Consider the following 23,823-nt stretch of genomic DNA (forward strand, 5'->3'; position numbering starts at 1 on the left):
AACATTTTAGGAGAATGCATATGATACACACTCAAATAAAAAGTGTGTATTATATAGTCTTTTCCGAAAATTTATGAAGAACCGTGTTGAAGGAAAGGGGTGACTGTAAATATCTAACGAACGACAAAACTGAACTGTCCAAGCCCATTTTCCATGAGGCAGGCCAGGGCATCCATTTCCTATCGATGAAAGAATACCACCCAACCACCACATTTGGGATCATACGTGGATGGAATGGCATCCAAAAAGTAAAAGCCATAAGTTTTATCTTTTTCTTAATTTTCTTTTTTTGGTCGATCGATGTGAGCTGAAAGACAAAAGAAGTTGAACCACTTTCCAGAAAGTTACTCCGTAAAAGCTTAAGCAAAAGCTATTTTAGAATTTTTTTTTTTTTTTTTTTTGGTGAAAATTGGATACAATCCAGATGGTACCTAGCAGCACTGCCCATTCGAGCACAGCTCAGATCCGAACAGAAGGAAAAGAGGAGAGAGAGTGTGTTCGGCTGATTACGAGAGAGAGTAACCAATACGTTCGGACGGCTCGGATAAGCGTTGGGTACCACCACGTGGTACGTAAATTGCAACAAAAAAAACTTCTCCACTGGAGTCAGAAAACAGAATAGAAACTAATTTATTCATTTATTTCATGTACATAGGACTCAATTCACAACATCCACGTGCCAACACGTGAGGCCCCCCACTACCACCGACAACACATAACCCACCCAGCCCTAACTCAAACCAAAATGTAAATAAATTCAACCAAACACTACAATAATGCAACCCGAAAAATGAAAAAATAAATTTAAAAAAAATACTAGTAATCAACTACTCAAAGGCTGCAACACAAAAAAAAAAAAAAAAAAATCTAGTCCGTCAAACCGGTCCACAAAGAATTTGAGCAATGCTACGGAAACAAACAGAGGAACAAAGATTCGGACACATTTATATCCAAAAATGGATGCATAACTGCGTTCGAATCTTTGTCACACCATATGTATCTGTAGCATTTTTAAAAATAGAAAATTCGCGAACACAACAACATACACAACACGCCTAGGCATGTTGTTGTGTTCCCAGACTTTTCCTTTTTTAAAAAAAGATACCAAGATCTACGCCGACGAACCCTCCACGTGGCTCTACATCAACGCAGCGGCGAGTAATATCCCCGCGAGTGCAGTCCCGGCAGCGACGACCCCGGTCACGGCGGCGGCACCGCTGGGCGGGGGAGGCGAGGCCGGCGTGGGCTCGCTCGCTGGGGTACTTCCGACGGTGGGAGGGGCAGGCGGCGAGGCGATGCTGGGCGTCGGCGACGGGGTGGCGGAGGGGGTGGGAGATGAGGAGGGAGTTGGGGTGGGGGTGGGAGATGGGATCGGTGAGGTGGTTGGAGATGGGGTCGGTGAGGGGGTTGGAGAGGGCGACGTTGGTGTTGGGGCAGGAGAGGGGGCTGTGTGTGGGGAAGGAGTTGGACTTGGAGTGGCTGTGGGCGAGATTTTCGGGGATGGCGCGGGGGCTTGGGCGAGGCAGGTGGCTGTGAGGAGAGAGAGGAGGAGGAGGAGGAGGAGGAGGTGGAGGGGGAAGGGGAGGCTGCCGGCCGACATCTTCAATTTGATTGAGAGAGAGAGAGATATGAATTAGTGGAGGGAGTGAGAGTTGGGAGAGTACTGTGAAGGGAGTATATAAAAGGAGGAGAGAGAAAGTGGAGGAGGAGAGTGAGTGGAAAAACAATTATTGATTGTCCCACGTGATGCTCCAACACCTCTTAACACGGCATATTCTAGCAAGCGCATACACTACTTAACACTTCTTAACGTCACACATTCACGTAGAGCTCACTGTTGAGTGTATGGGTTCCATTAGAATGTATATGGTGTTAAGAGGTTTCGGGGCACTGCGAAACGGTGCCCGATTGCCACAGAATAATTACTAGAGTTCTAGTGGAGGTCGATTAAGAATCGATTAATCAATCAGGGACAGATTCCTCGATGCTGCACGCACACCGTGTAAAGGGTAATTGATTGCAAAAATGCTACAAGGACCGAATTGGGGGGACCGAATTCGGACCGACGGCCGCCGGCGGGCCGTCTCCGGCCACCGGACGGCCGATCCGAACCGTCCAAAAATTCTAAAAAAAAAAACCGAGGGGCCCCACGCGGGAATCAACGTCATCCGAGGTGTGTAGGGTGCTTGATCGGAGCACCCCTTTTCGTGGTGCTTGGCCGGAGACGGCCCGCCGGCGGCCGTCGGTCCGAATTCGGTCCCCCAATTCGGTCCCTGTAGCAACACTCCCCGATTGATTGTGCATTCTGTTTCATTTTTGCTATAAACAAACAAGTAGAAGTATAACAAGCCGATGAGGTGGTTGATCAAGCTTTCTTTAAAATCGTAACGAGGTTTAGAAATATGTTTAAACTTGCATTATTTAGCAAACGAGTCAACCTGAAATTATGTTCAATCGAACTTAAATTAGGGGTGATAAACAAGTCAGGCAAATAGTTCATCAAACTTACATTAAAACTATAACGAGTTTTAAAAATGCGTTCCAACTTAGCGAATTTCAAGAATAAGTCGGTTTTAAGTGAGCTTTAATCTAACTGAACACGAGGCAATTTCAAGTATTTTGAATTATCAATAGTATGTAGTATTGCTGAATGACGTTACGTAAGGATCAAGGATGGAGCTAGGATTTTACCCTAGCAGTGGCGAAATGTATACTAAAAAAATATTTAAAAAATGCATTGCAATATACATGTATAGTCATCGACTCTATGAAAAATAAAAATACCATAATAAAAACTATAGTAACTGACGTTTGTCAAATTGCACATGGAATACGAAAAAGACTAATTAGTTTTGGAACGCTATTTTGGATCTCCTTTCTTGAAAAAAAGAAGGATTTAGGACTAATATATATATATATATATATATATATATATATATATATATATATATAGAAAAATAATAAGAAAAAAAATTTAGCGGCGGTAAATTTTTATAAATTGAGGATAATTTTATTTTTTTACATATAATAATTACATTTTTTAAATTTTTATCATGACGATCATCTCTACTTGACCCCCTCTGACTCTATCCTTGGTAAGGATGAACCTAGCTAGATACAACACATGGCTGGTAAATTTTAGGAGTACAATTTTTCTTGCATTCTTTGAGTTCCGAAAATAAAGAAATCCCCCTTCACAGAAGCTTCTTGAGAACATCGTAGTACTAGTGGGAATACCGAATATGCCCAATTGAGACATACCTACCAGGTGTCCATGAAGAGATATTTTAGTAGCAAAACTTGGAAAAGTCGTAAATACCCGGCGAAAATGTGCGTTTTCGCTAAACTATCTCGCAGTCTATTTAGGTTGCGTTTTTGTAAACTTATAAATTTAAATTTTATTTTGGGTTTTTTTTTTTGAAACTTTTTGTTTAGTTTTTTATCATAATTTTTGAGGTTAATCGTTCATTTCGACTAGATGAATTGGAAAAGCATTAAAATATTGACCGATGTTTAAAAAATTTAAATAAGATAGCAGTTTAGATAAATAAAACAGTTTAATACTTTTTTCGTCTTTAGGGAACTTTTTTTTTTTGCTTTTGATCATAATTTTGTACTCTTCAGGCTCCTCTCGTCGAGACTTACGATTAATTCAAAAATAATCACGCGAATCTAATAAAAATTCAAAAAAAACGAACAAAACAAAGAAAATACGAATTAAGTTTACAAGAACGCAGCCTAATAGTATCTGATCGTGCAATTTAGTAAGTGGGATTGCCGTTTCACGTGGTAAGTAAACAGCTGGTGGTTAGTAGAACGTCTGCATCAGCTCATCGACTGGTGTCGTTTGTATTTGGACGACCATTATATCTAACGACATTGTTTATGTGCTGTGGATGTGGATGTGCTTTTCAATAAAAATCTCGCACGCCTTTGTCAAATGCCGCACATTGTAATTACAAATCCGGATATGAAGGCGAATACAATAAGGATAGGGGGTGGTGTTATTGTATCCGGTTCTAAGCGAATATGCAATCTAGTGGATATCGGTCGGGTGACAAACATCGGTTATAAGTATGTTGTATATACTATCTAGAGTGATCGGTATATTCCGTCAGCAAACGGACGATCAGTATGCTTCTATATTTTCTAAGGACTTTTAAATACAAAAATCGATCATACCAATTACAACCTTGATCAAACGGATTGATCGTGGGGTAAATTTGAGCCCACTTCAGTGGTTATTCCGCACAAAATTTTGCTTGCACGGAAGATAAAAACCCAAGAAATTGGGCCAGTGATCAAGATATTGGGTAAAACCAGATTTATAGGGTTTGTTCCTTCTTAAGATATTTGATTTTTATCAAACATTCTTTTCTTAACTTAATCAATAACCGCCGTTGGACCACTTAAATCATTTCGTAGAGAATTGGCCTAAAAGGTAGCCACACGAATGCTGATGTTGCATGCAATAAGAACTTCCCCATTGCTTGTACCAACTTTTTCTTGACCAAATGGCAAAATTAATTTTCGGCTTGAGAAATGGCCGACTATTGGAGCTCAATTTTTGAGATCTCATGCAAAATAATTTCAAATTTCAAGATTGATAAGGTCCATGAAACATATTCATAAAAATTGTTAGTTTTATAAGGGTCAGCATCCACCTTGTACTCAAAATGCCTCTTGCTGGCACGAGGCAAGCACATTGGGAGGAGTAACTGTCTTCATCCATCGATGTTGTATGGCAACATTGTGAAGCCCCTCATATCGATCTGTCTGCCGCTAGTGCAGGGCTCTGCGCTGCACTTTAAATATTAAGTTGTGCCTTCCCCTAACAACAATTGCTTAGGTGAGTGAGTTGGTTAGCACCTGATCCAACAAGTAGTATTAGAGTGAGATCACGGGTTCGAGTCCCAGGCTGGTGCTGGGGGGAGATTGTTGGCTTTATGGGGGCCAGCATTCACCCTGTACTCGAGACACCCCCTGCTGGCACGGAGCAAGCGTATTGGGAGGAATAAATGCCTTCACCCGTCGGTGCTATATGGGCAGCATTACAAAGCGCTTCATATCCGTCTGCCGCTAAATGCAAGGCTCTGCGCTGCCCTTTAAAGATTAAGTTGGGCTTTCTCCTAGCAGCAATTGCTTTTAGGTGAGTTGATTAGCACCTAATTCGATAATGTACATGAAAAGGAATTGGACGGTTCAGATCACATGAGAAATGACTTACCCTTGGAGATTCTTTAACAAAGTTTTTGAGCTTTGTGAAAAAAGTAAGAGAAAAGTGGCTATAGTTTCCCAGAATATTGGCATTGATCACAGTTTGGTTTACTTACGAACAAATGGAAAGAAGCTGGCAAAAGCTGTCAAGCACTGAAGTCTTTGTGGAAAAAGTAAAAGCGAAAATGGCTAATGGTGTGCACGGGTCGGGTTACCCCAAACCCGATCCGATCATGTCGGGTATAATATTTTAGGACCTACAAACCGAACTAAACAGGGATAAGAACCGTCCACAAGCCCGATTTTTACGTCGGCTCAAGTCGGGTTAGTCAGGTTTACCCTTCGGATTGGTTAGTCCGGGTCGGGTCCGACTCTACGGATAAGGAATGCACCAACCCGAAACCCAAATCGAAACTCTTTTTTCTTTTTTTCAGAACCCAACCCATACCCGACCGAAGCATCTGTTCAAAGCCGCCCGAGACCCTTCGGGTCAAGTCGGGTCGGGTAGTCGGAGATTTTGCACAGGCCTAATGGCTATATTTTATCTAGTACTCCCTCCGTCTCTTTTTTATTAGTCATTATTCTGTTTGTTTTTTTATGTTTTTTTTCTATATTTTTTAGTGTGGATCTTGAAAAATATGTAATATGGATCTTGTTTGATAGATCTCGATTAGTTCTATAATACAAAGTTTTCAAAATTATGAAAAATATTATAGATTGAAAGATATAAGCAATTTAAAAATAACACGCAATTCAAAAATGGACAATGAAAATGAGACGGAAAAGCATTTCCCTTCAATTTTACCGAATCTTTTTCTTGGGTAGAACCACATCCTCTGATACTTTACTAATACTCTTGGTTGTTGCATCAAAGACATCATTAATTTTCTCGTGATAAGCTTGGTAGGAAAGACTTTCATTCTTGTTTTCTTGTCCTCTAGTTATAAGCATCCAATGAGTAGATTCTGGAAACAGCAATGGGATGCTGCCAAACGTCTCGCTGTAGAGCAAGTGTATAGCGGCCGATCGATGATTCGGATCTTACCTAAGCAATGAACAATTTAGATTTGTATGAGCTCGGATACAATTTGAGCCGTCTATACGGAGATAAACGGTCTGAACAGCCGCTCTACACACTGTAGAATTGGGGTTGCTAGTAACTGGGGTTGATCAATTTCTTCATACTTCCACGAAATTTGATTTAATGACTTGTTTGGATGATATTCTGAAAAAATTTAGATTAACTTTTAAATAATGATTGAAGAAAAAAAATAAAGTAATGATTAGAAATATGGATAATGAGTGAAAAAAGATAGAGAGAGAAATGAGAATAATGATTGAAAAGAAGAGAGAGAAGTGAGAGTAATGATTAAAAGTAGGGGTAATAAGCGTTTTTTGAATTAGAATTTTTTTTTTCAAAATGCTATCCAAACAAAATGTTTAGGAACACGTCTCAACAGAATTATACCGACAACTCTGATGAGCACAGAGGTAGTATGTAAACTCAGTCAACATGAACAGACATCTTTCTTCAGTTGGTATTCTGGAAAAAGGACATCGCAATTTAATCATAGCCACGTTCTCATTTGGACATTTTCTTTTGGATGATGAAGAGTGTCCCGATGAACCGAACTAATCTCTCAAGGACTTTCTACGGTCCTTTTTCTCGTTTGCGTGAGGTGAGATCGACAAATCACTATTGAGGAGAATCGATCCAGCGATACTGGGATTGTAAGCCCGCCAAGAAAGTTGATTAACCACTCCGATGAACCCATTGGTTATCTCATTTGGACATTCCAACAGACTTTTATCAGAAAAAAAGATAGTAAAAGAAACAAGAAGCATGGGTTGGCAATTAACCAGGTTTAGTTTATATTTTCTCAATCCCATCAATGGGCCCATTGGCCATTTCCTTCTACTTGTTACTGTCACCCTAGACTGGCTATCGGAATTCCTTTTCACTACTTTATACCACTCCAACTTGCAGCTTGGATGACTACCACACTGTGGGGGACCGGGGGGTGCTGAGTGCACCTCCCGCACTATATACACATGCCGATTTGATCGTCTATTTTGACAATGAACGGCTCGAATTTGTAAGAGCTCGAATTAAATCAAAGCTGTCCGTATTGAGATGGACGGTCGGAACGGCGGCGAGTGCACCACACCCCCTCCCATTCCCAAAGTGAGCCAAAATAGCTGCAATTTGCAGCCCCAAAATGACATTGTTTCGAGTATTTCAATCAATCCATTAATAATAATAAAAAACCTCATCATTTTGAGATCTCTAATCCCCTAAACTATGAAACACATAACTCCCCCAAAATTGACGATGCGTTAGGGCTGAAAGGACGACGATAACCATGGAAACGCAACAGTCATGCAACTCAACCGCCATCGTTCCTCCATGGCCATTAGCATCGCCAAAAGACACCGCTTTGTCTCCTTCGATGCCGCCCACAACCATTGATGGTGCACCACCTACCTCTCCCAACCAGTAAGATTCAATCTGCATTCTTACGCGGCCTTTGCTTTTTAACAATGCTTTTGAAAGCCAAAAAAAAAACTGATTGTTTGGGAGAAGAAAAGATATTGGATCTAGAAAATCATTTTCTATTGAAAGGCAAAATAAAATATAGAAACAGAATAAGATAGATTTTGAACATTTCCAATAAGAGTGGGCATATAAGTTGGTAGTATTTTATACTTTGCTATGGTTTATTCTTATACTATATTGGTAAGAGTTTAATTTGGAGTAAGTTTTTTTGGCTTTTTGTTTGATTGCAGTCCCTTGATTAAGGATCACTGCTTGTGGTCCCATATTAACTAAGGTTTATTTTGTAAGGTCTAACCATACTTGTAGACTATTAGTATTGCACAATTACTTGTAGAATATGATTCTTAACCTTAATGTTAATGACTTTATGTTAGAAATGGAAGGTGGTGCTGGACTTGAGGAGTCTATGACAGAGCTGTCCAAAAATTACTCTCTCTCTCTCTCTCTCTCTCTCTCTCTCTCGGAATGGAATTTGAATGGGGGGGATTATGCATATAAGTATTACAATGATCATGCAAGAATTATGGGTTTTAGCGTTAAAAGATGTTGTTGCACAACAAGCAAGAAAGATGGTATGATGATCAATCGGAAGTTTGTTTGTAGTAAGGAAGGTGAGAGAGAAAAGGATAACCGGTCCCTAGTGGTAGAACAACTTCGAAGGGAGACAAGAACTAAATGCATTGCGTCCATACATAGCATTTAACCGATAGAAATCAAAATGGATTGTGACGAAATTTGAAGAAAATCGCAATCACATTTTGCATGATCCTCGAACTTTTGTTGTTTTTGTGGTCTCATGGAATGATACGTGAGGCACAAGCTCTAAATATTGAGTTAGCCGTTGATAGCGGTTTATTAATTAAGACAACACATGATCTTATTAGTACCCAATCTAAGGGGAAGAAAAACATATATAGGCTTCACACTGGAAGACCATAGGAGTTTTTTTTTTCTTTGAACGGCGAAAAAGGATAATATATTAAAAAAGAAATCAGGCTCCAAGGACTAACAAGAAATCAATCCGAGTAACGCCCAACAGGGCCACCCCCAAAGAGACCCAACGAAACTAAAGCCACCGGAAAATACTCACACTCCCACAAACAAAGACAACCCCATGATTGTGTCGTTTCTGTATCAAAAATAAATTTATAAAAACCAAGAATTAACTACTACTCCGTAGAATAATGGTTAAGACCGAGTATCGTTCCAATGGGGACTGAATGGCTAAATTACGACAAATTCGATTGATTTTTAGATTAATTCAAAAAAGTAAAAATTGATTGGTTGATTTGTTTTGAAGAGCTAATTAAACTAAAGAACAATTTAATTAAAAGATTTAGAAACGATAGAGGAAAATATCTAGGGTTTCGAATCCACCCCGACCGCGTAACAACAATATGCATAAGCTAGGTTTATTTATTCGAATCAAAAGAGATTATCGCTAGGGCTTGCAAACCCTAACGATAATCATCAAGAAAATAATCAGGTTGTTAAAAGGCATAGACTATTCCATAGCACGGACCGTCTCTCAGTAGAACGATTTGGCCACCTAACGGCACGATCCGTCTTACGAACATAATCTATCTCAAAACTCCAACCTCAATCAGTGAAAACCATTGCAAAACTAGGTATTTGAAATCTAAAATACAAATACTCAATCGATAGAAAGAATTAAAATCAACTTATTCAATTGCAATGAAAAGGGTTCTGAGTTTTACAATCGATCCGAATATTAAAACCTAAACCTATACATATACAAAGTTACTTGGAACGGTGCTTCATCTTTCCCCTAGACAAGGGTTTAGCTGGCCATGGGAACGTGCGCAGCTTTTTCTTCTACCATGGAATCTGTCGTCCGTGAAGTCATCTCCTGTTCCGTCCTCTGCCAAACTCACATCCCAGGTCGAGAGCCAAATCACGTCCAATAATTGCCGCCCCATGTCAGTAGCATCATATTTTATATTGTAGGGTTTTAAGCCATAATTACATTAAGGCCCTTTGGACTTTGGGTAATAGTAGATTAACCATGTAACTTTTAGAAAACCTGCACTATGACCCCAAGCTTCTTTTAATCTTCTTATTAATCAACCCAATTTGCACATTTTCGCACCCATCAATCTTTGAGGCCTGCAAACACCATAAAACACTAAAACGCGTCAAGTAACAAGGCAAACGGATAAACAAGGCGTAAATTAGAGGGAGTAAATGGGTGCTTTTCAGCACCTATCACACCCCCCCAACTTACACTTTGCTAGTCCTCGAGCAAAGAAAATAAAATGCAACTAAAGAAAACAAATAAAATGGATAGTTCTTTTAAACCCCCGGGTGGCCCCAGTAGGATGAGTGAAGTCTCGTGAGGATTTTCAGCAGTGATTACCCACAAAACACTGTGAATCCCTTTACACGGAACTCACAACCTGCAAGTAACTCATCAGTCTTTCAAGCCAAGGCACAAAGTCATTGCACAAGTATGTTAGGCAACACTAATTCAAAATGCTATCAAGACATGCATATAAACCATGGCACCTAATTTAGCGTGTGTGAACACTTGGACTTAGTCACCGTGCTTCGTTTGCTCCGATGTAATGTGGAATAATACCCCAAGCGTAGGGCTTAACACGTCGGTTGAAGCATAATAAACCGAAAATCCGGGATCGTACCCAAGGGAATAATTATATGGCTTAGTCGGATTTGTAGATGCAAGTAAGGGCTTTCGGCTTTTAGACAGCCAACTTTGTTTTATTTTAAACGGTGGAAATAAAAGGCTAAATTAAAAACGAATTAACTAGAGAAAAGATAGGCTAGGTCTAGGAATTATTAACTCTCAAGACTCGAGCTAAATCACACTCTTCACCCAATTACACAATTTAAGATACTTGATTAAAGTTCTCAAATCGGAAGATAAAATGATTTGAGAACGAAGCTAGCTCTAGAATTCATTTGGCAAATACCTCGAGCGACAAAGCTCTAAGCATCATGTGTGGTGGGTAGGCGATGCTCCCACCTACACATGATCAAAGAGGTTAACACCTCGGTAATTTAACAAACAAACCCGAACCCCACATCAATTTTCAAATCAAAGGTTAAAGCTTTATTGGGTGCAAAATGCAATTTTCGCCCGAGCCATGAGGGGCTAATCATTCCATGACCTAACCTTTGAAACTACTCACACATATCTAGAGAGATAAGAGCAAGCAAAAATTTACTAAGCATAATTGAAAAACAACAATAGAAGAAAATTGGCTTAAACAATAGATCGGGAAAGAAACTACAACTTTTATGAAGACAAAAGTAGCAAAAGAAAACTAATTAAGGCAGTAAATTAGAAATTAAGTGCTAGAAAAATGGAAGAACAACAAGAACAATTCAAAAACAAATTGAATCTAAGCTAGATCTAGGAATGTACTACTTGAATCTATCTACTTTTTTTTACAAAATAATGACAAAAGCTTTTATACTCCAGGGATCCACGCTTGGAATATTCCGAAGATGCTCTGAAAATTCGCCCTTAAGTCCCTCGACATCGATGGCAACGGCCTTAGAGTGCTCTACTAAGGGGCTCGGCATCGATGTAACACAATACATCCCATCGATGCCGAGATGGTTAAGGGACTGGACCAGTAAGGGGCTCGGCATCGATGGACCTTTTCCCTTGACATCGATGCCGAGCTCAACAACTCGATGCTTGGCCGTCATCCTCTGCCTTGGCTGCCTGCCTCTTGCTCGGGCAATTCTGCTTCTGCCTTGGCCATCCAGCTTCTACCTCGGCCATCGGGCTTCTGCCTTGGCCATGACATGCCTTAAGCCTCGAAAACTCCCCTATTTGGCGATTCACCTGCAAAACAGAACTAGAACACTCTACAAGCAAACAATGTTAACAATAACTAATTAGTACTTAAAGTAAACTAAAACTAAATACTAGCGCACCCTACATTACATTCTCGGGTGCTCATCACACCGCTGAAATGCCACTCAAAGTTCTCTCTGGACCGAGTTTCGACTTCAATTCTCACAGTGTCATGCACTCACAAATAAAATCGCTCAAAACAAGGTGCATTATGAACTCTCAAGTGTGCGGTTTGGAAGTTATGTAATTAAAAGCAAAACACTTCGCACACTACGACACGAAAAGAACGCTTTATATTGTAGACACACGGTCTCATAAACAGAACACCAAGCATTTGAACTCACTCTCACATCCATCAATCCACTTTCCATCACCCCTAGGATCAAGTAGGACTTCATTTACAGTTGTAGCATCAAGTAAATGGTCATGTTTCATGGCTAGGATAAATGAAATTCAAGTGTTCGAGAAAAGGCAAGTATTTCAAGACAACAACAGAGCGAGTATGCAATATGTGCCCATTAACATTAAATCAATTCCACCTTGTCTCTCCTTCTAATCTTTCAACATTTTTCAACCATAAACCATGATTCCTTCTTTTCAAATATATTGGTGCCCCTTTCTTCGTTAGTTTTCTTCTTTTTTCTTTTTTCTTTTGTTGTGTTTCTTTTTACTTTTTTTAGGGATGCCACCAATTCAAGCACAAAATTTCACAATCTACCCAAAAATTTCACCTTCATATTTTGGCCTTTCTCCAAACACAATATGGAAAGGTGGAGCTAACCAAGAAAAAGCTAAGTACAAAAGGCTCAAAGTGGTTTGCAAGAGATAAATGTGAAAACAAAGGAACGAACTGGTCCAAGCATCAAGAAAATGCCTAAAATCCTCTCCTAGGGGTGTAACATCCATGTGGCAAACCAAAGCCAAGAGGTATTATCATGCATTCAAGTTTCAACACTCAGCAATCAAGAATAATGAGACCATCAACAAGTATATTCTTTCTGTTGACAAACTAAGAAGTTACGTGACACCACTCCAATAAAAGATAAGGCTCAAAAGCTCACTAGGACATAAGTCTCCACTAATCTAGCCATCAAGAACATTCAAACGACACTCATAAGCAAACTAAGTCCAAATAGACGTGAAGTGCAGAGATGCAAATGCCATAGCTACATGCATTAACAAGATAGCTAGAGAACTAACAGTCCACAAAATACCCAAACAATGACAACATGCCTCAACTCAAGCAACCAACAAGTATCTCGCAAATTCCAAGTTCCATGCAAGAAAGATCCGACTATTTTTGAACGTTTCAAAATTTTCAATTTGTTTTTTGGGTTTTTTTTGGGTTTTAAAGACTCTAAACATAAACAAGCACCAAAAGGTTCAGTCCCCCCAACTTAAAACTGTTTAATGTCCTCATTAAAAAACAAGCACACGAAAAGGTAAGACAAGCAAAAAAGAGAGGAAAGATATCACCGTAGGCATGGAGACACGCAAACTAAAAAGATGTGGGAGAAAGTGGAACTCCCCCTAACTTAAACAATGCAACCTGCAAAGCGTTATGCTCCACAAAACAAGACACGAAAATAATGAAGGAAATGAACGGACAAAGCAAAAATAAATAAATAAATAAAGAAAAAAGAAAAATAGGCTGGAAAAATTAACATGCTCTTGCACCCAAAAACAAAATTCTAGAGGACAAATTTTAGTACGGAAAAGAATAGAAATGACAGGAAAAAAAAATGCTTAACAAGAGGAAATAAAAATAAAATAAAGAACATCAACAAAAATTAAAATCCACCGCTTTCTTCATGCGAAAGACACGGGTACTACTTTTCTCCCTTGCCAAAGACTGTGGTTCCCTACTTGTTGGAAGAGCAATATGCGTAGCATTCAACGATATCTTGAGAAGTGGTGCCATCATCTAATAGGCTGTCACTCCCTCTGGGGCTGCTAGATTTCTTACCCACCACTCGGCTTATGAAGCAATCTCCGCCAAGCTGGACACTAAAGTCGGATGGTTCAGACAGATTTCTCTCTGCTAACTACGCGCCTGCCGCCAGACCCAACCTCCTAAGTACTACATACATAGCTTTGACAAGGTGGCTATACCAGACCGTTGCAAGCCGTTCGAGCATGGCAAACACTAAAGGTATCTCATCCTCCAAGGATTTAAAGTCTCCTAGACTTGTCACGATCTACCTCACACTCAACAGTCTAAAAACAGCTTTATTCTCCTCTTAAAATTTAATCGAGATGGATCATTCCAAAAGATATTATCCGACCCGTCTAGAAAAATGAAAGATAGTTGATCACATAATCGAGTTAAAATTGTCCCTCTAGTCACCATATGAATAAAATCATCGTGCCAAGGAAAAATGTGCTTAAATTGCAAGGTTTCAAAATTCTCCCGAAAAATTAAGACCGGACAAGACACGTTACTCTCCATCTCTCCCTCTGAACCATGAATATTTGTGCAAGAACCATCTACCCCCCAACTTTGAATACACTCCGTATGTCCGCAATCTATCGTGATAGCCTCTACTAAATTAACACATGGAGCCATAGATTCAGGTAGCACATGCTATAACCCAAGCTCTAATGGGGACCCTACAAAAGGAGTGGGCGGTTCAATTTAGATTTGTCGATGAGGGGGGACCATTAGGTGTGTGGAACCAAGTAAAGTGTTAACCTCCTCAATAGACTAATCAATATCAAAATTCTCAAAGTCAAAATGAGCCAAACAAGCAATCAATGGGTCATTGGTCAAAATAGAAGGCAACACCTCCTCCACTAAGTCCTCTAAGACATCAACTGCAAAGCAGTCCTCCTCCACTGGAGAAGGTCTTGCAATCTTGTAAACATTAAGCTTAAGGGTCATGTTTCCAAAGGTCACCTCCATCTCCCCACTCCTCACATGAATGTTTGCATTAGTAGTCGCCAAGAAGGGACGACCAAGAATAACTGGAGTTTATTTGAGGGTTTGCACCGATTTTGTGTCAAGGACTATAAAATCAGCCGAAAAGTAAAAATCATTAACCTTAACAAGAACGTCCTCAACTACTCCACGTGGCACCTTAATGGATCTATCAGCTAATTGTAAGGTAACCGACGTGGGCTTCAACTCCCCAAGCCTCAATTGTTCGTACACCGAGTAAGGTATCAAATTGACACTAGCCCCTAAGTCTAGCAATGCTCGCTCAATGACATGGTTCCTTATTCCTATGGAAATAGTAGGGGTGCCTGGATCTTGTAACTTAGGGGGAGCAATTGATTGGAACACTGAGCTCACTTGGTCAGTAAGAAGGACCTTTTTCGATACATTGGTTTTACATTTCCTCTTTTGAGTACAGAGGTTCTTCAAAAACTTAGCATAAGTGGGGACTTGTTTGATCGCATCTAGGAGAGGAATGTTTACTTTGACTTGCTTAAAAACCTCAAGGATATCCTCCATAGATGCTCCCCTCTTAGGAAAGGGAGATGGTGCATTCGAACAGGATGGGAACGGGGCTTCAGGCACATAAGGTGGCACATTGGGGCCCGCTGACACGGAAGTGGGTGATGCAGGTGTGACTAGAGGGGTTCCCTCTTTACTCTGTGAACTCTCCTTCCCAAAGTCATCAGGGTCGGAGGGAGCCAAATGCTCTTTCGGCTTCACTTTCTCTAGTCGGGTTTCGACCTCTCTCTTATTGCGCAAAGTCATAATTACCTTAGCATCAGCAGGAGGCAAGTCATGAACCACAAACTGTCCTCCATGGGGTTGGACAGGCTGACTGGGCAACCTACCTTTTTCTCTACGATTGAGTGCATTGGCTATTTGACCCACTTTGGTCTCTAACCTTGCGATGGACTATGTGTTGGTGTGTACCTGCTGTTGGGTGTCATTTAGTCTACCAAGCGCTTATAGCACCTTTTCCTCAAAGGATGGATCCCGCGAGGATTGGGGATGTGCTTACTGCTGATTCTGTGAGAGATAGGCCGTAGGGTTAAACTGCGTGTTGAATGGCCTAGGCTGCTGGGCGAAACTATTACCCTAGTGTTCCGTCTTCCATGAGAAATTGGGATGTTTGTTCCATCCCTGGTTATAAGTAGTGGAAAAAGGATCATTACCCGGTTTGGAGAAACCTTGCGCATTGGCATACCCTTGTGCAGCATTAACCTGTTCTTGCACAAACAAAGGGAATTGTGGTGCTGCAGGACAGTCAACAATATAATGGGCCGGACTAGCACATAAAGAACATGCCTCCTGATAAGGTGGAGGCTGTGAGGTGGCCAATTTCTTGGTGAGAAGCTGTTCAACTTTCTCAGTCAGTGCATCTACTTTAGATTGAAGGTCAAGAGATGGTTTAATCTCATACATACCTCGTGGCTTATCAGAACCAGTAATGGCTGACTTCGTTCTCCTCTCAAAAGAAACATTTTGCAGGGACCCTTCGCTCATAGTTTCAAATAACTGCCAGGCATCCTCTTCATTCTTAACCATCACAGAGCCTCCACATGAGGCATCAACCATCACACGATGCTACGGATGCAGCCCGGAATAAAAACTCTGTACTAATTGCCACTTAGGTATCTCATGGTGCGGACACTTACGAATGAGATCCCCATATCACTCCCAAGCCTCATAGAATTGTTCATTCTTAGCTTGTTGGAAAGTGGTGATCTCCTGCCGAAGTCTGAGTGTTTTTCCTATAGGGAAGAATTTCTTAAGGAATGTCGCACTCATTTGCGCCCAAGATGTTATAGAATTAGCTAGCAAAGTACTAAGCCAATGTTTGGCGTTCCCTATCAAAGTGAATTGAAACAAAATCAATCTCAATGCATCCATCGGAAAATTTTGAATTAAAAGTGTGGAACTGAGGGCTTCAAATTCAGTGATGTGTTGATATGGATCCTCTTGAGATTGCCTTGAAATTTAGGGAGCATTTGGAGAGTACCAGGCTTAATCTCATAGTTGTTAGCCATGATGGCGGGTAATCGTACACATGATGGTGTAGTGTAAGCCGTGGGGCGAAGTGTGAGTTGAGAGGGAGGGGGTTAGGTACAACTAAGTCCCTCTGCTCATCAGCCATTGTGACTAAATTGGTATTTCTATTACCCCTACGTCTCTTTTCTAAGTCCAAATCAAGAGGTACGAGTTCAGATTCCTGTGACCGACAACCAAGCATGCAAGTTCAACACCCCTCGATTGTAAAAACGGGGTACTCCAGACACAGACACTAATTTGTCAAAAACAACAAACTCACAGTGGGTCAACGAAATCGCTTTATATCACGGCACCGCTTCTCCACAGTGATCTTTGCTCGTCTTGTCACCTCGTAACCTGTAGCTAAGAGTACCAAAACTAACAAACAAAATTAAAAAAAATAACAATGAACTAAACTAAAAACTAATTAAATGCAAACTATCCCCGGCAACGGCACCAAAATTTGATCGTGTCGTTTCCATATCAAAAATAAATTTATAAAAACCAAGAATTAACTACTACTCCGTAGAATAATAGTTAAGACCGAGTATCGTTCCAACGGCGACTGAATGGCTAAGTTACGACAAATTCGATTGATTTTTAGATTAATTCGAAAAAGTAAAAATTGATTGGTTGATTTGTTTTGAAGAGCTAATTAAACTAAAGAACAATTTAATTAAAAGATTTAGAAACGATGGAGGAAAATATCTAGGGTTTCAAATCCACCCCAACCGCGTAACAACAATATGCATAAGCTAGGTTTATTTATTCGAATCAAAAGAGATTATCGCTAGGGCTTGCAAACCCTAACGATAATCATCAAGAAAATAATCAGGTTGTTAAAAGGCATAGACTATCCCATAGCACGGACCGTCTCTCAGTATAGAACGATTTGGCCACTTAACGGCACAATCCGTCTTACGAACATAATCTATCTCAAAACTCCAACCTCAATCAGTGAAAACCATTGCAAAACTAGGCATTTGAAATCTAGAATACAAATACTCAATCGATAGAAAGAATTAAAATCAACTCATTCAATTGCAATGAAAAGGGTTCTGAGTTTTACAATCGATCCGAATATTAAAACCTAAACCTATACATATACAAAGTTACTTTGAATGGTGCTTCATCTTTCCTCTAGACAAGGGTTTAGCTGGCCGTGGGAACATACGCAGCTTTTTCTTCTACCATGGAATCTGTCGTCCGTGAAGTCATCTCCTGTTCCGTCCTCTGCCGAACTCACGTCCCAGGTCGAGAGCCAAATCACGTCCAATAATTGCCGCCCCATGTCAGTAGCATCATATTTTATATTGTAGGGTTTTAAGCCATAATTACATTAAGGCCCTTTGGACTTTAGGTAATAGTAGATTAATCATGCAACTTTTAGACAATCTGCACTATGACCCCAAGCTTCTATTAATCTTCTTATTAATCAACCCAATTTGCACATTTTCGCACCCATCAATCTTTGAGGCCTGCAAACACCATAAAATACTAAAACGCGTCAAGTAACAAGGTAAACGGATAAACAAGACGTAAATTAGAGGGAGTAAATGGGTGCTTTTCAGCACCTATCACCCCACCTCCCACTCAGAACGAACAAGACACCCCACCCACCCAAAAACCAAGACACACCCCACCAAGGTCCCACCCACCCAAAAACCAAGACACACCCCACCAAAGCCACAAGAAGTTCCTTACCCAAAAAAAAAATTCCTTACCCAAAAAAAAAGCCACTGTAAGACCATAGGAGTTACTTGCGTGCAAGAAGATGGAGGAGCTTAAAATATATATGGTGAAACAGGGGCCTTGTTAGGATACTTTCGGACTCGAGCTGCTGAAAATCCTTACTTTTTCTATAACATTCAATTGGATATTGAGGAAAAGATTACAAATATTTTTTGGGCTGAGCATGAGATGATCACAGATTATAGATTTTTAAGAAAAGACACAACATTCCAAACAAATAAAAGAGCGTCGACCATTTGCCAATACTAAATAGCTCTCACAAGTTTATATTTTACCAATAAAAACTTTCCCGAGGCCGCAAATTTTACGGTACTTGTAAAAATCTCAAGATCACGAAGACTGCAAAAATTCAAATTTTAATATCCACAAAATTTCACATTATCTTGTTTTTTAAAAAATGTTGAGTAGACAATCACGAAATTAAACTCTTGGCAAAAAAGCCTGGAGATTTACGCTTTTATAACACCTACGGAATGGGAAAAATAAATTGAATGCAATGTGAGCATTTACTGCCATCTCACATGGGGTGGGTCCCATGCATGTGTAGTACTCACCCCATATGAGAAAGCGCTGTAAATAACTGAAAAATTTTGGATGCAGATCCCGTGTGGGAGAGTGTTATAAATAATCGTAGCATCGAAAATTTTCTCATTTGAAATACCAGTCTGAAACGGTTAAAAAATATAGCAATTGGTCTCGTTTATGACGTTTAAATGCTCAATAACCAAATGCAGTATGAGGTAATTGTAACTGCATACATTAGAATTGTAGTAACCAATTGGAAGCAAAACTTCTAAACATTTGCCTCTATTTGTTAGCATATATATAAACGGTTTAATTATCACTAAAAGCCCATGTACAATGAATTAATTAATTTTAACACCATGCTTAAGCAATCTAAGTATTTTTTTTAAGATGTCATTGCAAGACAGGATTACTAATAAGATCCCATGTCCTCCATATAGCTATCGGGTCGTTAACTGCAGGTTTTTGAAATTAGTCGAGATGCAAGCTGACTAGGCACGTGGGTCGTTAACTGCAGGTTCTTGGAATTAGTCGAGGTGCGCACAAACTGACAAGGCACGTGGATCGTTAACTACAGATCCCCAGAATTAGTCGATGTGTGCGCAAACTGACTGGGCGCACGTAAAACTGAGTGACAGTAGCTTGGTCCTATTTTGACTTTCTCTCAATGAGTTCCATTACATTAGCGGCTGTTGGCTCTCACTTAAAGCCCATCAACATAAAACCCTCTTTCCCAACATATTGGAAACCGAATTTTTTTAAGAAGGCAACCCAAATCCCGAACAAACCCAGATTTCTCTGCCTCCACGGGTTCAGAACGAGTGCCGAAATCCTCCAGAAACAGCTCCGACGGTGGCCAGAGACAGTTCTCGGAAAATTGGACCTCGTCTTCATCGACGGGCCTTTTTTTGCCCAAGGAGAATCTGGAGTCGAACGCTTCTACAATCCTCCTTATTACGAGTGGTTTCAGTTTAGCCAGGTAAAGAAAGATACTCTCTCTTTGTTTTTTGGTAATGCAGAGTGTCCCGAGCCATGCACTTTGTGCGCACTTCAAACAAATTTCTAGAGCTCCTATATAAGCATTTTCTTTATAAATTTGGGTGTTTGGTGTTTAGGTGATTTTAGATTCTCATATTGCTCCAAAGTTTTTTTTTTTTTTTTGTGTGTGAATTTTGTTTTGTGTGATAGGATTACCAGGAGGCTTATAATTTTGAAGAATGTCTTGCTTACATTGAAGATTATATGGTCAGGAATGGACCTTTTGATGGTCTCATGGGTTTTTCCCAGGTGGGTAAGTCGATATTTCATTTGATTTTGGGGGAAAATATATATAATTGTTATTTACAAGTTTTTTTCTTTCTCTTTTTTGTGCCGAAGGAATTACATTTTTCAAGAAGTCTCAAGAGACAAAAAAAACCACGTAAATTGCATGGACGAACAAGATTTTGCTAATAGGGCCCACCTTCAAAGAACCATGTGTATGTATTTTGTGTGCCATTACCGGACCACCGAAATTGTTCACTTTTTAGAATTCGTCACTAAGATTTGATGGATGTTGTTTGGTACAAATTCAAAACACGTTTATATGGAATGGAAAAAGATTAATTGTAACATAGGATGGGAACCAAACAGTGATTTTGCTCCATTTATCTCAAGATTAATATTAATTTCACGAAATCATAGATGATATCTAATCGATGTGATTTTAACGTGGTTGATGTTCTTGACGAGTTCTAAAAATGATCAGTTCCGGTCATCAAATTAAGTGAGTTTAGAAATGGCCCACAGGTAAATAGAACTATTCATCAAGTCCATTGGGAACCAAATCCTCTCCGGTTCAGGAGATAATTGGACTAGTCCAATTTTGGTTTTTTTGTTCCCACCCGAGGCCCATTTTGATGTCAAATACCATTCAAATTAAAGAGCTCGTCAAAATATTCAACCATGCAAAACAGTCTAAAAATCGTTTAAACACGATTGATTAATATTTACCTTAAATGAATGGTTCTAATGTGGTGTGTCCATCTATTTTTTTTTTCAACATAAAATTTATTTTGAAATCATGTTAAAATAGAGAGGAGCCAATTCCTTGTCTTTTCGGCCAGAACTTTAGGTTCTATTTGGTAAAGTTGCCAGTTTTTGTTTTTTGTTTATGAAAAACAAGAAATGAGTTTATTTGTTAAAAAATAAAAACAAAAAACATGTTTGGTGACCATAATAGTTTTTATTTATTTATTTATTTTGGGCTGCCAAAAGTGTTCAAAACAAATGAAAACGAAATTTTTGTGTTTCTAGAATTTCCATAAACTAGTGGAATTGATTATATATTTTGTAAACAAAAATAGTAATACAAACATGTTTATGGTGCCTATTTCAAAAAAATATCAAAAACAAAAACAAAAAAAAACTGAAAATAAAAACTTTTCCAAACAAAGCCTAGCATCCTACGCGTTTTTGTTTATGAATATTATGTGCGGTGTCATTTCTGCAACTATGAGTCCCAATAGTTATTATGCTAAAAGAAACTTAACGTCACAATTGGGGCTGTTTTTGGTTGAAATGAAAGGCCACTTTTCCAAGCACATTGTTTTGGTTGAAATGAAAGGCCACATGGTAATCAGCTAATAACATTTGGGACCTTTTCACTCATTCTTAATTGGTTTTGAGATGGACATAAGGTTTTCACATGGTATCAGAGCAGAGCTTATTCCACTTCACATTTTAAAAATTCAAAATTCACACCCCACGATTATAGACCAGCAAAAAAACTGCACGATGATAGGATCCAAAAAGTAGTCACACATGACAGACCTCAAATGCAGTTGCACGTGGGGGGAACTAGAGTCCCACATAATTGCTTGGGAGTGGAATGTATGATCACTTAATGACATTTGAAACCTCTCAATTTATTGTCAATTGGTTATGAGATGAACATAAAGTTTCCACACACATGACAATTCGTCCAGAAATTCTTTTTTTTTTTTTATCGATAAAAAAAATTATTAGAAAAATCTTGACAAAGGGTAGATCAGGATGGGAAGAAAGATCCAACCAAAAGTAGGAAAAAAAAAACACCCATTGGGACGAAGCTTAAAAACACCCTGGGGACGAAAGCCCAAAAAGTGGAAATTTTTGTTGTATAGCCTTACTCTTTGGCTTAGTTCTCTGAGCTTTTTTTAATTTTTTTTTGATTAATTTGTTGTTTTTAGGGAGCTATTTTATCTGCAGCAATGCCAGGAATGCAATTGGATGGTGTGGCACTCACAAAGGTTCCAAAGATTAAGTGTGTGATTATAATGTCAGGGGCCAAGTTTGGTGGATCCAACTTTGGGTCGCCCAAACTGGCTGCTAATGCATTTTCATCTCCTCTCAAGTGCCCTTCCCTCCACATTATTGGTACTCCCATATCTCCTGATGTGAATTTTGGTGTTGGATCAAAAATAGTTTGAATTATTCGTCGTTTTCGCAACGAAATATATACGATGTTACAGGTGAAGCAGATTTGTTGAAAGAACAGGGGATCGAGTTATTGGAATCGTTTGTTGATCCTTTTGTGGTTCATCATTCCAAAGGCCACGCAATAGCAAGACTTGGTTAGTATTTGTGAAAAATCTAGCTCTTCCTTTTCGCATGTGTTCAAATATCTCAGTACGAGGAGTCGATTATGATAACTGTGTGTTATATTCGCATAGATGGAGATCTGCGAGAATTAGATGCGTTTTGAACTACTTACCACGAGCTTGAGTCCGTGGACTCATGTCCTCGTAATATCTTAAGAACTCTGAATTGACATGAATTCTATTCTTGAAAATCCGAGAACAATACGATGGTCGAAGCTAGTAGCCATTATAAGCCCCTTAGTAGACTCGCAGCCTAATTGTTTCCCTTATATGATATGGGAATAAGGTAAATTTACAAATTAACATAGTACTCCCTTTTTGAAGGAAGCTTTACATTGGTGTTTTGTTGGTGCTGTCAAATGTTGAATGACAATAATTTGATTTGTATTTCTGGGTTTTCACATTTTAACAGATGAGAAAGGCCTGAAGACAATACTTAGCTTCATTGAAACGATTGAGAAAATGCATCGACAGCTTAAATGATGGTGCAAATTGTTGTCTTATTAACCACGACAAATACGAGGCTATGAGAACACTCTGACCCGAAGAAGTAATCGAATGTCTTATTTTGTTCTTGGAAATGATTGTCGTACGGAAGTGTTAAGAAACACGGAAAAACAAATGTGATTATTGTTAGGATGATGCTATGGTATCTTCGGTCATTTTTGGAACACCGTAATTTTTGGCATAACTTCACCATTATGAGTATAACTAAGACCTATTACAAGTATAACAAAACCCAAACAAAACATAACCAAGGAATATTCAAAAAATCAACTAAGACATAATCAAACCCAATCAAGGCATAACATGTTTGTTATGCCTTGTTATGGTTTTGTTATACTTGTAGTGGGTTTTGGTTATGCTCATAATGATTTTGTTATGCCAAATTAAAAATTACCGTGTCCTCAAAATGACCGGGGACACCGAAGTCATTCATTTATTGTTATATGTAATTGAACAAACCGCTGGAGAGAGAGAGAGAGAGAGAGAGAGAGAGAGAGAGAGAGAGAGAAAACTATGGTACACAACTACGTACCCCGTATAACTAAACCATTGAAAGGCATAAACTAACCGTAGCTAATTACCTAAAGATTTAATCTGGTTTGGTAATGAATACATATTTCACAGGTAGTCAGATTAGCGATGGTTTCATTATACAAAAGAAAACGTCTGCCCAAAGGAATACAAATGAACCTCTGAGTTCCTCTCTTGCGCGCCTCTCACAGAAAAAGCTGTTGTGAATGCCATACAATAAGCCAAAAATCCTAAAACGGACTTAAATACTGATGTGTCTCGTTGTGACCATCCGGATGGAAGTATGGATCTTGCAGATGGG

General features: G+C 39.3%; 2 protein-coding genes and 1 non-coding gene across 3 annotated transcripts; 2 read left to right on the forward strand and 1 right to left on the reverse strand.

Annotated features, from left to right (window-relative positions):
• Positions 1 to 14,592: 14,592 nt before the first annotated feature.
• Positions 14,593 to 15,506, reverse strand: LOC131303153 (uncharacterized). Its single transcript, XM_058329945.1, has 2 exons — positions 15,490 to 15,506; positions 14,593 to 15,415 (listed from the first exon to the last, which is right to left on the reverse strand). The coding sequence occupies exons 1-2, from the start codon at positions 15,504 to 15,506 to the stop codon at positions 14,593 to 14,595; spliced, it is 840 nt and encodes a 279-aa protein (XP_058185928.1).
• Positions 15,507 to 16,192: 686 nt separating this feature from the next.
• On the forward strand, positions 16,193 to 16,298 carry LOC131305778 (small nucleolar RNA R71). The gene has a single exon (XR_009193337.1). It is a non-coding gene; the product is annotated as a small nucleolar RNA R71 (small nucleolar RNA).
• Positions 16,299 to 19,235: 2,937 nt separating this feature from the next.
• Positions 19,236 to 22,967, forward strand: LOC131303154 (uncharacterized). Its single transcript, XM_058329946.1, has 5 exons — positions 19,236 to 19,843; positions 20,053 to 20,151; positions 22,074 to 22,260; positions 22,356 to 22,457; positions 22,897 to 22,967. Exons 1-5 carry the CDS (start codon positions 19,532 to 19,534, stop codon positions 22,965 to 22,967), a joined length of 771 nt encoding a protein of 256 aa, XP_058185929.1. The 5' UTR covers positions 19,236 to 19,531.
• Positions 22,968 to 23,823: the final 856 nt, after the last annotated feature.

The sequence above is a fragment of the Rhododendron vialii genome, chromosome 10a, assembly GCF_030253575.1.
Source record: "Rhododendron vialii isolate Sample 1 chromosome 10a, ASM3025357v1".
NCBI classification, from domain to species: Eukaryota; Viridiplantae; Streptophyta; class Magnoliopsida; order Ericales; family Ericaceae; genus Rhododendron; species Rhododendron vialii.